This window comes from Passer domesticus, chromosome 2, assembly GCF_036417665.1.
Source record: "Passer domesticus isolate bPasDom1 chromosome 2, bPasDom1.hap1, whole genome shotgun sequence".
Taxonomy (NCBI): Eukaryota; Metazoa; Chordata; class Aves; order Passeriformes; family Passeridae; genus Passer; species Passer domesticus.
Genome location: NC_087475.1, coordinates 110,967,867 through 110,980,517, shown reverse-complemented (window position 1 = coordinate 110,980,517; position 12,651 = coordinate 110,967,867). Strand labels below are relative to the sequence as shown.

The window sequence follows — 12,651 nt, the reverse complement described above, 5'->3', positions numbered from 1 at the left end:
CTCTACTTAACATTAATCCCTGAAATTATATTTTTGTGTTGATTAAAATTTTTACTCATACATTTTAAATACCTTATTTAAATATCAATTTTTCAATCTATCAAGCATCATTTTTGTAAATTATGAATCCGATTTTTTTTGCATTATTATTCATGCCATCGTGTTGCTGAGTTATAATTCATGCAACTGATTTAAAAGTCAATGCTTTATGCTTTGAACATAATGAGCTATAAATATTGCAACAGGACATTTTTCAATGGCATTCTCTAAAAAATCATGTTTGTTTGAAAGAGCAGAGCCCCAAATAACAACCTATAATCTGTTAAAATGATGATTATAGTTCTCTCATTTTTAAATAAACCTGTGATCAAAAAGATGGGGCAGAATGAAGATAGGCAAATTTCTCAGTCAAACCAAGCATTGACCACTGTGTGCTGACTGCCTTTCAGGGTTCAGTTCAGCAAACAGTCAGGAATAAATGCTATTGATGCTCATATTGAGCACATTTTTTCCCTTAGATATCCCCAAAAGCCAAAATGTGCTTTCATCCTGCCCACCCCTTTAAATTTACAAGTTGACCATGAACAGTGGTGTCTTTTCATCCTGGTAGCAGTCACATTACTTGCCCTACCAAGTAGCATTGTCAGTGAATAATTCTGCTAAGGCTGGCAGATTCCAGTGGTGGATATGCCCTTCTGTACATCTCTTCCCAGGGCTGGATAAATACATGGACAGCTTGTGCACTGCCTGCACTGCCTGTTGGGAGTGCCTCTGGACACCTGCTGTCTTGTGGGCTCACTTGATCCCTGGTAGTAGTCCTTGTTTAGGGCCTCAAGGCTCATGTCCACCCTTGCTATCAATGAGGGGATGTGTAGAGATTTGTTTCTTGACTGTCTTCTCCAAATTTAGCTGTAGTGTTATTTCTTAATGTTGACTCTTCATCTTCTAAGCTTACCTCTGTCTTCTGTCACAAAATGTTGTTCCGATTTACTTTGTGATGCTAGTACATGTCATTGTTAGGAAAGATAAGAGCTGTTATGGTAGACTCAGGGTTTAATAGCAAAATGCTTAATGGGCTTTCACAGAGCCTAAGTGGCTATGTGCTTTTATGCCTTTTTGCAAATGTCTCTCTAAATGAATAAAAACTACTCTTAAAGAATAAAAGAGCAACTATGGAGTGTAATAGTGAGGGTCTTGCACTTTTTAATCAGTTGCAAAATGTGGCAGAACTAAGTGTTATAGAAATGTATAAGTAATTTGAAAGAAGACAAACCTACCTGAAGGCCTCTGATACTGCATAGATTAGATATTGGGCATGCTGTTAATTCTGGCATTTGAAAAAAAAATCACTTGGTTTCTGGTGTAAACCCTCCTGTTGCTGTCATTTGCTGCTTGCCATGGTCTCACTTGCCACAATGAACCTGGTTGAAATCTTTTCTACTAGTTTTTTCATATATATTGAGTGTTTTGAACTTTCACGAGAGGTCTTAATATGCTGAGTCACTGTGCTATCTGCATTAGCACTGTGTTTGACAAAGGTGACTTTACCAGGTAGTGCATTTTGATATTCTCAATTAATATCTGTCACACAGGTCTGTTTCCTTGCTTTGTTTCTAAAGTGTAAAGTGATGTTAATGGTTTAGATTTTGAACAAAAAGCCCCAGTAGAACAGCTATATTTAAGTAGTAGTATATGGGGAATTCCCAACTTTTATGTTGAATACAGCTTTCTTGAAACAGCTCTTTTGAAATACTAGAATTTAAAAGAAAATTTTTGTTACTTGTAGTTTTCAACAAGCCAGCTTTGACAGAAACTACATTTTGGCATAACACAATGTCTTTGTTCTCCCAGACTATAGCTCAAAATATATAACATCTCATGGATAACATTGCTAACTCCACTAATTCAAATAACCTTGGCAACCTTTCCTGGGAAAGAGTGCAGTGTGACAACCCAGTAAAGCTCCCCTATTAGAATACCAGAGTAGCTCTTATGTGTGCCTGTAAACTCTGGGAGACTTACTGAAGTGTCAATGAATGATATGTTTTCCTTAATCACTGATCCAAACACCTTATTAAATCATATATTCTCCCAAATTGTTGCATGGGGCAAAGCATCTTTACAGACAAACTTGAAGGCAATTTCTCTGACATTGCTTCTTGCTTCTTCCCTTACAGAGGACTAAGTAAACAATCATTCTACACAGAAGGGTCAGAAAAATTGCTGAGAGCTCAGTCTGGATGCAGATGGGTTGTTAAAATGAAATTTCTGTTACAATGTTTGTTTTACAGGATTCAACCTACAGCCAGCAACTCCTTATTCCAAGCACAGGTTTACCTTTGAAAACCAAAATATATGCAGCTGTAAGAGCAACCAACCTTGATGGCAGGTACCACAGAGGGTGTTATTTCTTGTCTTGCTTGCTTTTCAGCTCTTGTTACTTATCTGATTTAGAAGCTTCTGTCTTTCCTCATAGCTTTTTGTATTTCAAAATAATGGTTGGTGTTCAATAATCACTGCTCTCAGCTGGAGGATGTCAGGTCCTTGGCAGTGAATGCATATTTTGCTGCAGTTCTCGTTATGAAAGTTTTCCTGAATTAAACTTTAAATCCTATATTGTTTTTTTAAAAGAAAATCCAGGGGTTTTAAAAGTGGGGTTGGTTTTGATTTCTAGTCCTATTTGGCCATGATCTCTGACAGGAGGTGTGCAGTGTGTGTTGGTGTGGTGGTTGACTTACATAAAACCAAATTATTTGATTTATAAAGTTCTGCTGCTACGTTGTGCTGTTTAATCTTCTAAGTAGTTGAAGAAACAGGATGACTGCCGTGTGACCTGTTTAATACAGTAACTCAGTTTCACTGTAACAGCCTGCACTACCTGTTTGTATGCTTTTTTGCACTGTCCTTTCATCTCACCTCACTCATATCCCCCACACTTGCATTGCCAGTTCCCCTCATCTATCCCTTTATTCCCCCCGCAGGTGGAATGTTTTGATGGACTACTGTTACACCACACCATCTGGCAATCCTAGTGATGATCTTCGATATGATCTTTTCTTCAGGTAGGCCCTGTGCAAACCCAGTATTTTGTTGGTCCTTCTTTAAAAAAATAATTATAAACCTCTTCAATAGTGGTGTCTTAAACTGCCTGGAAATTTTAAGCATTATTAGTAGGCAGGACCAAGGGCTAGGCTTATAAATAACATGTCAGAGCTTCTTTTTAGGTGAACATAAACATACAAGCAGGTGCCAAATCATAAGAATTATGAAGGTAGAATATATCCAAAGTAGTTCTACCAGAAATAACATAAATGCTTAAAGTGAATGGTTAAAGTGGCCTTTATTTTACCAAAGGTGAATGTGGTGAATGACAGTGATGTAAAACATCAGAGACTTCAGTCCAGGAAAGTCATTAAGCAAATGATCAAATATAAATAGATGCTCCTATTTCTACTCCCAGTAATAACATTTATTTGAATTGGAACTTTGAAAACATCCTGGCAATATCTCAAATTAAATTTTATCCATGGTACCTAATGGAGAGGTACTGTCTTCATTTGGAGTTACCTGTCTATACTGGTTAGCATACCTGATTGCTTCTTGCTTCAGGTCTCAAGTTTCTTTGAGTGCTGGAATTAAATGGTACCTTGGTTATTGCTGTGGTGCTGCAAAACAAAACAAGTATTTTTGTAGGAATGTGTTTCAGCACAGGAACCTGCAGCCTAACAGGCAGATTGTGTCTGCAGATATTTTCCAAGGAACTAAAGTGTTGATCTTGCTGCTTAAGCTATGATATTCCCAGCTAAGAGCTTCAAAACACTAACAGAGCTGCTCATCCCAGTTTCACTCTTCTCTACAAAAACCAGCTGTGACAAGGACCCGCAGACAACCATAATTGAAAACGGCAAGAGTCAAATGGGCCGGTTTTCCTTTGAGGTGTTTCGCTTTGTGAAGCACAAGAACCAGAAGATGTCCACGGTCTTCCTTCACTGTGTGACGAAGCTGTGCAGAGCAGATGACTGTCCCTTTCTTGTGCCAGTAAGTTGTAATTATCTGGATATAAAATAGACATCCTGGAGTTCTGCATAGAAGCGTTATGGAAATTTGGATGGCACAGAATGAAAGTGACTTGTAGAGACTGAAGTAAGAATGTTTTTTGTGTCTGAAGGAATGTGAAACTACTGTTGAAGAATATGGAAATGAATACTGTCATCTGGAGATAAAATAATACTAGACCTGTAAAATGCAGGTTATTGAATATATGAGAAATTACCTCTTTGCCTTATGGTCCTTAATTTTAAAAGTAACAACTCTGAGATGGCTTTCAGGTTGATGTTTTTAGTATAATAGTAAGGTATCCATCATCACAGTGGATGAAGAGAAACATCTTAGAATATAGTTTATGGGAAAGTTAAAACTATAGAAAGTGCTGTTATACTGACAAGGAAAAATTGTGGAAGTTTCTCACAGTGAAAAAATACCATGCCCCTTAAAGTATATAATCTCTTCTATCATCTGAAAACTACCCTTGCGCTGAAGTTCATGAAGTTACACCCATTTAAAATTAATGAATTTTAGGAGTATCAGGAACAACAAATAAATTTTGGAATTAGAAACATTTAAATAAACATATAAACACAAAGTTCTGTGCTGTCTTCAGAACACTGCATTGTTTCCTACTGAATGACTTCCCATTTAGAATTTTAAAGTGCGGTCACTTCAGTATACTCCTGAATTTTTTTATGTTGTTTTATATTTTTATGTTACGCATTCACATAATTAATTTTGCATTCAATTTAGGTTCTGAGATTTTTAAAGTTCTTTCACAAGAAGCTGAAACTAAGGAAATGCTCTTGTTTGGAGCACTCTTGAGTGTAGTAGATTAAGGTAGATGATAGGTTACAAACGTTAAAGGTGGATTCCAGATGAGAGTGTTGGGGATTGTTGTAGTGTGTCATTGCTATTTAGAACTCCATGGAAGATGTGCGAGCTCTCACTCAAGAAGCTTTCAAGAACAGGGATTGTCAAGCGAAACAGATTTGTTGGGGAAAACTGTCTGTTAACATAGCTTTGGGAAATTAACTACTGAAAATTTAATATACTATAAGATGGATCTTGTACACAACAGCAATGTAGTTTTGTAAACAAAGTGAAGCAAAATAAAATGGGAAGCCATGAATTTATAAGATGCACTTCTAGGCAATATTGCAGATGTTTTTATTGCAAAGTGATTTAATGCATACTAAGAAATAAAATCAAAGTTGTAGTATTGCTTACCAAATTGTTCGTATTACATCAGGAAGCACAAAAAGGCCACAGTTCTGTTCCACTCTGAGTCTGTGATTGTTTTGATTGACCACTCAGATCTGCAGCAACAGAGAAAAAAGAGACACTGGTGGAAGGACGACTTGGCACCCTCAGAGCACATCGGGCAATGCTGTAATCTCTGCTGGCCCCATCATTACGAGGAGTGGTAGGAATAAACAATCTTTCTCTATGGACTGCAGCAATTTCAGAAAATGTTTTGCAGTTTAATGTAAATTTGAAGTGACTTTTTGCTGAGTATTTCTTTACTACTGCTGAATATTTTTTACGACATTTTTTTACTACTTTGGTAGAAATTTTGAGGTAGTATTTTTGTTTGGCTCTCACATGCTTCCTCCTGCACTAAAATCACTGTGGGATACTTTTATACATATAAGGCCATTATAAAAGTCCAGACTCAGTGGGTGACTTCTTTTTTTGTCAGATTTCACTGGAGATAATAGAATTTAAGGTGCTATGTTCAGTGTTGCAATTTAATTTGGATGGATAATGAATATTCAATGTCACTTTCTATACACCATTTCTTCCAGCTTCCCTCTGGGTTTTTATCTACATGTTGGTTAAAATTAATGCACACAATTCTTAGATTCAGCTATAAGAAAGAAATGGGAAAAAAACAATATAAATTTTCAACAGTGGGCCAAAATCCACTGCTTTAAATTGAGGGTGAAATGCCATTACATTTTTATTGCCAATTGTTTTAGGAACAAAAATAAAAGGCAGCTCTAAATGTAACCTGCAGTCTCTGAAAAAAATTATATGACCGCAGTTAAAGTTTTACGAATTACAAATATTTATAAGTAGTTGGTGTTAAGCAATTGATCTTAGCAATCTTAGATTTAGGATGCCTGAGAGTAGGACTGAACCTGGTTAGGAAATCTAATTTAAAACTTGAGAATAAAATCCTTCTTTAAATATCAAGTAGTTGTACCTGTATACAAGAGAGCAACTGACCCTCCAGAATAGGGAACCACCTAACAAGAGACCATTTCTAGAACACACAGGCTCCATTATGAGCAGCATATCTGCAATGAAAATGAGTGGGGTTTTTTCATTGTACATGGTCCCATTTGAGTTGCTGCCATCTGATTAGCCAAGAAAAAGTGAGAGGAACTAACTTCAAAGTTGCATACATGAGTACATATGGGAAATGAATGACGGATTTGCTCAGCCAAACAAGCATGCTGGAGTAATGCTGCCTTAGGCAAGGAATGGAAACTAGATACAACTTCTTATACAAGCAGCCCCTGGTAGGTAATATAGCTCATGATTCAAATGCTGTGGATGCTATTTTTGCAATTCAAAAATTTTTAAAAAAAGGATACTGATCAATTATCTTTAAATATTGCATAGCTTCAAGCAAAGATATCTGATGGATGTTTAATGGTGCCAAAGAAAGTATAAACAATTTTATAATTTCATGACAACTGCTGAGGTTGTTTAAATGAAATAATGAATAAGACTGAAAAAGGAAAATAATTTTTTAGGTATATTCTAAAGGTGGGTGGGTAAAGCTTTCTTGATTTCGCCATCTTCATAGTGTGCTTCTGGACTATTCCACTCATGCTGACAGAAGGATGGTTTAATGGGAAGTACTTGGAAAAAAAAGAGATTCAGTTCTAAACTCTGCCATAAATTTCATGATTGGCATTGGGCAAATCCCTCAATCTCACTTGCATTTCCCTTTTTCTTTTAGATTGGAAAGAGGGAATTAGTCCTGCTGTCAATTCCCTTTGTGAAAATAAACTCATAAGAACCAGGAGGTTTATGAATAATATTGTTAACAAAGTAAAAGGGGGAAGATCATGTGAGAAATTGACCAAAACTATCTGGATGATGACTAATTTTGGATAAATTTGGACAATTTTGGATAATTTTTTTAAATTTAGGTAAATTTTGGATGAGGGATACCAGGGTGCAGTGCTGGCATGTCAGGGTGCATGGAAGTGCTTACACTGTTTTCAAAGCCAACTCTGGTATAACTTTAGCACAGATGCATTTGTCCAGAGCCCATCAAACCTGGCTCACCACGGTCCATATGCCAGTAGTAGGACTGCACAGATGTGCCCTTCCCTCATTTAGGGTGGAGCTGGAGCTGTCCCAGGGCTGGCCTGTGCACATCAGCACCTGCAGAGGCTCCTCAAGGTGGCCAGGTCCCCCACGACCTGTCACCAGCTGCTCTGGCAGTGGAGCTGCTGGTGCAGCTGCCTTGGAAGGAAGGGAAGAGTGCTGCTGCAGAAGAGTGATGGTCCTTCTCCCGTGTGTTTCTGAACTCATATTTCTAGCATTTGGCTCTTTTCAGACAAACATTATTCTTTTTTGTTAATCCAAAATAAGTCATTACAGGAGACGTACACAGAAGAAAATGCTTTAGTCTCTGTATGGAAACAAAGCAGGGATCTACTTGTAAAGTTAAAATTATGTAGCTTTTGATGGATGTCTCACTTAAGCTTGGGAGACAGCTGTTCAAAACAAATGTGTATGTGAACTGTGCTCACAGATGGCACAAAAAGCCCCTCAAACAGTCACAGGAAATGTAATTCTGAAATGGACACTGGTAAGTAAAAACTGAAGACAAAATACAAATGTTAGCCTGAATATAAAACCACCATGTAACTGCCAAGAGGAAAATGAGCATGGCAAAAAGAGCTTTTGTAATAAGTTATGATTGCTGACGTATTTTTTCTTGTAAAACTCAAGTTTTTTCCGATAGAGCGATTTGATAATATGATTAAGTGAAGGGGCTTACATATAACATTGTGTTTATGCTTCTGTTCTTAATGAGGGAGACAACAGAACTGGCCAGCTTTTAAATTAAGAGATTCCTGATTTAAAGTGGCGTTGGTTTGTTTTTCCACAAGACATAAAAATTTTTAATTAATATTTTAATATCTCCTGATATTAAAAAGGAAGCAATGACATGCAATTAATGTTATTGACCATATTTTAACAGAGATGCTAAAAGCTGCTAGTCCATGTGGCACGTAGATTTGATGTATTTTTAAAATAAAGCTACAACTGTTGGTTTTCTGTTGCAAGAAGGGAGGAGATAGGCATAGGTATTAAAATATGACACTTGCAATTTTTTTTTTTATATAGATGAGACGCCAACCAACAATTCACAGCTTGGTAAGTTAATCAGAATTTCAAGAAACATAAGAAAGGGTTTATGAGGGAAGCAGAACTGAGGATGAACCATTTTGATTAATATCTATACACTGGGTTTTTTTTTTCCTTTTTTTTTTTCTTTTTATTTATCTTTGTTGCTTAAATGTGTCAATACCAACATGCACTGAAAAGAAAGTGATTGGTGAGTATGGAATTCTCAGTTTAATTTGGGCACTCAGCACCATCTACATGGAAACTTTTAATTCCTGTGATGAAATTGAAATGAAGATCTGATGCTACAGCATATGAGGGTGAAGGGTACATTATAGCCACCAGATGCAAAGCCAGACTTCAGCAGTAAAATTTTTCATTCCACACAGAAGTAGAGCAGGAAAAATGTTATGTGCAGTCTAGCTTGGTTCACATCTCAAAGCCAGAAGGTCAGAGCTTCAGCTCTTGTTCTAGCATTTAACCACACAAGGAGCCTGGGGAGAAACTTGGATGGAACTCGTGCCTTGCTAGGGCAGTGAAGGAAATAGACTGCAGGGGAGTTCAGCTCTTTAAGTTTTAGGGTGCTTTTCCTTTGGGCACTTGGAACACTTGTTTCAGCCTATCTGTTACTATTCTCTGCTGGTAACAAGGAGTGGCTGATGGCTAAAAAGGATGATCAGGTGGTATATTGGGCCATTCCACCCTGTGTTTCTTTATAACAGGACTGAGTGGAACAAAGAGTCCATTCTGTCCTCTGAACTCTAGCACTATTTGTTCCTTTCGTTACTGAGTGTAGAACATATAAAAGCAGTTGCTGTTCTTGTCTGTCATGGGGAGATCTCCCTGTAATTAATTGCTCCCTGATGTGCTCCTACCCATGGATATAATTAAAATGATAAAAAGCAAATTCTTTATTTGCTGCACACAGTTTGCTGGGTTCATGGCTGCTATGTTTCCTTCCCATCCAACAAAAGAAGCATCCTCTCCATCCCAGAGCAAAAGCCTTTCCTTTGCCTGTTGCTGTTTCTGTGGAGAGCACAGAGGTAGAGTGAGGTGAGGTTACTGCTGTAGCAGCCAGAAAGCAGTTCAGTGTCGGGAAGGGGAGGGTAACCAGATCAACAGTGCTGATTTCCCCTCAGCTTGGGCGAGGAGAGTGGGATTAATGGTGTTGAGGGCAGGTGGCTGCTTCTGGGAGGAGCAGTCTGTTTTCTGACATGAAGACAGTGTTGTCATTTCACCTCATTCTCCACCACTGGAAATGGCAAATGCTCATTGGTACTCAAATGCTTTTTCTCCCCTCCTGCTGGAAAACACGGTACCAGCTGTGGGTGTATGTGGCCCATTATTTCAGAATTGGTCCATGAGCAGCTTGCTGATCTACAACAAGTATTAAATATGTCACCTTTCCTACTTGAGAATTGATAAACATATTAAGAAGCCCTTTCTGAAGGTGTGCAACAAGCTTCCAGAATGTCCAATATCCAGTGCCAGACATGTCTGCTGATTTATATAGACTTTGAATTGAAATGTAGATAATGATAGTGGGGAAGAAATCCTTTCATTAACTTGATTAGGCCACAAATCCTTATACATCTACTTTGATAGTCCTTGGATAAGTTCTTGGATAACACCTTGGATAATGATAGTTTTGCCTCGAGTAACTGGCAGATGAGGGAAATGCCTCAGAAGGCACACATCTTTATGCCCCAACATGACTGATATTGAAAGAATTAATAACTGTTTTCAAAACATACTTAGATAAGCTTTATATATATATATATTTCATTCTGAGGTACAGTGAGTTTTAGTTCCTTCATGGCAATTATACGGTATATTGGGTGTTGGAAGGGGTGTTTGGCACTCATGAGAGAGAAAACCAGATGTCCCCTGAGAATTTTTCTTCTCCTTGCAGCTCACCCAAATGGACCTCCTTTCCAGATGAACACGGTCACCAGTGCGCTGATTTCAGGCATTGTTGTCCTAGGAATTTCAAGCATTTTCTTTTTTGTATGTTCTCTAACCCTTCTGCACAGGAACTGGCCCAACAGTTCAGTCCTGAGTGGCATCCGAAACCCAGTTTTCAACTGAAAGTGATGATTTGTTTGCACTTTTTGTTTGGGGTTGCCTTTCTTGTCTGTGAAGTATGACTCCATTAAAAAGAAATATGAAGGCAACACTCCAGTGGTATCCAGCTTCTGTTCCAGCTATTCTGTATTTGTAGATTTGCTAGATGATGTTGTGTAGGCAAGCAGCAGTGACACTGGTAACAAGCCTAGAAAATGTTGAGAATCTCAATTGTGTTTGCGATCAGACTGCATGACATTTGCCCATGAATGTGCTGACAATAGAGCTCACGTCTTCATCTGCTCAGCAAGGTCTAAAAGCTGAAAAGGCTGCAGATGAGAACTTTTCCAAGTATGCCACTTCAATACAAAGGCTGACATATTCAGAAAAGTTCATAAGTTCATGAACACCTAGTAAGATAAGGATAACTTCTCTTTTGTTATTACATTTTTCACAAAAGCAAGTGTGTCTAAGGAGGAATTTGTTTTCAGCTGTATTGGCTAAAAATAACCTAAGAAAGGCTAGGAACAAGTGACTTTTACTTATTTGTAATTTGGAAGTATTTTCTTAAATATATCTTCCATTGACTTGTGGAGGTATCATATATCAAGTATCACCCAAACTTTCCTCACAGAAAATTATTTTTGGAGCACAATTTGGCAACAGAGTAAAACTCTCACTAATATACTAATTGTTAAGGGCAAGTTTTGCCCTGTGAATTTTTCAGTTCTCAGATAAAGCTTTCATTTCCACCTGAACAGTCATCAATCATTGCTTATTTTTTTTAGCAGATTTTCTGTGTGAGTTAGATTTGTTCACTGCATGGATGAGGGGAAGAGGGCAACTTGAAGGATTACAGGCTACAAGCAGTACTGTACTGTTGCCTCTAGTTAATCTGATGAACATCAGACTTACCTGAAGTGAGTGTGAGTGGCAGGTGCCCTCAAACAGGAGCACAAGGCAGTGGCTTAGCTGTGTAGAGTAGACAAAAATGCTGGTACTAGAGAGGCCACCATAGACACAACATATTAAGCTGGACTGGATAGACAGTTGGGATTTTGGTCACACATACAGCAGTTAAATTTCATTTTTCGTGTACTGTACATATTGGCCTAGAAACACCTCATTGATATTTATCATCATCCTGTGTTAACTGTGTCTGTGTTTTCACTGATGTGACAGAACTGGCTAATGATCAGGGCTTTTTGGCTCTCAAGGCTAAAGACAAATACAGTCTTGTTCTCAGTTTTCTCTGACCCTGCAAATGCTGTATAAAGGCCTGTTGTTTGCAAATTCCACTGTGCTATAGGGCGGTATCCCTAACAACCAATACTGTGCCTGTTTTCCTCCAGTCTTAATACCTCAGAAACATTTTTGCACTTCAGGGGTTAGGTCTGATGACATGTAAAACACGATTGTTTAATAAAATTAAACATTTCAGAGTGGATGCTTTGTCTGAACTGTTTTCCTTCCCTTGTCCAATTGTTACTTTTGCACATGCTTCCAGGGACCTCATTCTACAAAAAGGAAAACTGGACCTGCTTTTTTAAGGTGGCTATGGTAAGAGCTTTCAATATACAGGATAAATTAATATAATTATAGATTTACTGACCTTTAAAGGAGTGTGGTAAACTCTGGAGATTTATATTCCAGCCTGGGGATAGGTAAATTCAGATAATCTATTTTAATTTACTAATAAAGACAACCACAAAATCCCATTAATGTAATTACTACTTAGTAAGGAGCAGCTTCAGCTGCTTTCAGCTTTAGCTGAAAGTTTCCAGTGATGGAGGTAGCCATTATCATCCTTAGAAAGTTGTTTCAGCAGTTAAATGATCTTTTCAATACTTTTTAAAATGCTTACTGATGTGAATATGCCCATTTTAACTTACCAGCTGTTAAAAAATGTCAGGCTTATGTCTGTTAGAGAGAGGGAGAGACCATTTTTCTAACACAAGTCCCATACATTTTGGCTAAGACCACAGAAAAAGACAGTGAATGGTGTTGAAAGCAAAGTTGCTGATATAATATCATACTTGTCCTATTTGATTTCTCTGTGTTTCTGGAAGGCAGTTTGTTGATTTTCTATAAGGAAGTGTATTTCACAGTAATTACAAAGTCTTGTTGACCACTTTTTTGAGGCTCAGGTAACCTATTACAAAA

The 12,651-nt window shown here is 37.7% G+C and overlaps 1 protein-coding gene across 15 annotated transcripts in view; it reads left to right on the top strand.

Moving 5' to 3' along the window:
* ZPLD1 (zona pellucida like domain containing 1) overlaps positions 1-11,935 on the top strand; it is a 105,093-nt gene extending 93,158 nt beyond the window's left edge. For 14 of the 15 annotated variants that reach the window (XM_064410633.1, XM_064410642.1, XM_064410629.1 and 11 more), the window contains 6 exons: positions 2,292-2,389; positions 2,982-3,062; positions 3,867-4,038; positions 5,365-5,473; positions 8,425-8,454; positions 10,337-11,935. In XM_064410633.1, coding sequence (XP_064266703.1) covers positions 2,292-2,389; positions 2,982-3,062; positions 3,867-4,038; positions 5,365-5,473; positions 8,425-8,454; positions 10,337-10,512 — 666 coding nt within the window. In that variant the 3' untranslated portion in view covers positions 10,513-11,935. Of the gene's footprint in view, positions 1-2,291; positions 2,390-2,981; positions 3,063-3,866; positions 4,039-5,364; positions 5,474-8,424; positions 8,455-9,352; positions 9,478-10,336 lie in introns of all 15 variants that reach the window. The other variant, XM_064410643.1, reaches the window with a different exon arrangement.
* The last annotated feature ends 716 nt before the right edge of the window (positions 11,936-12,651 follow it).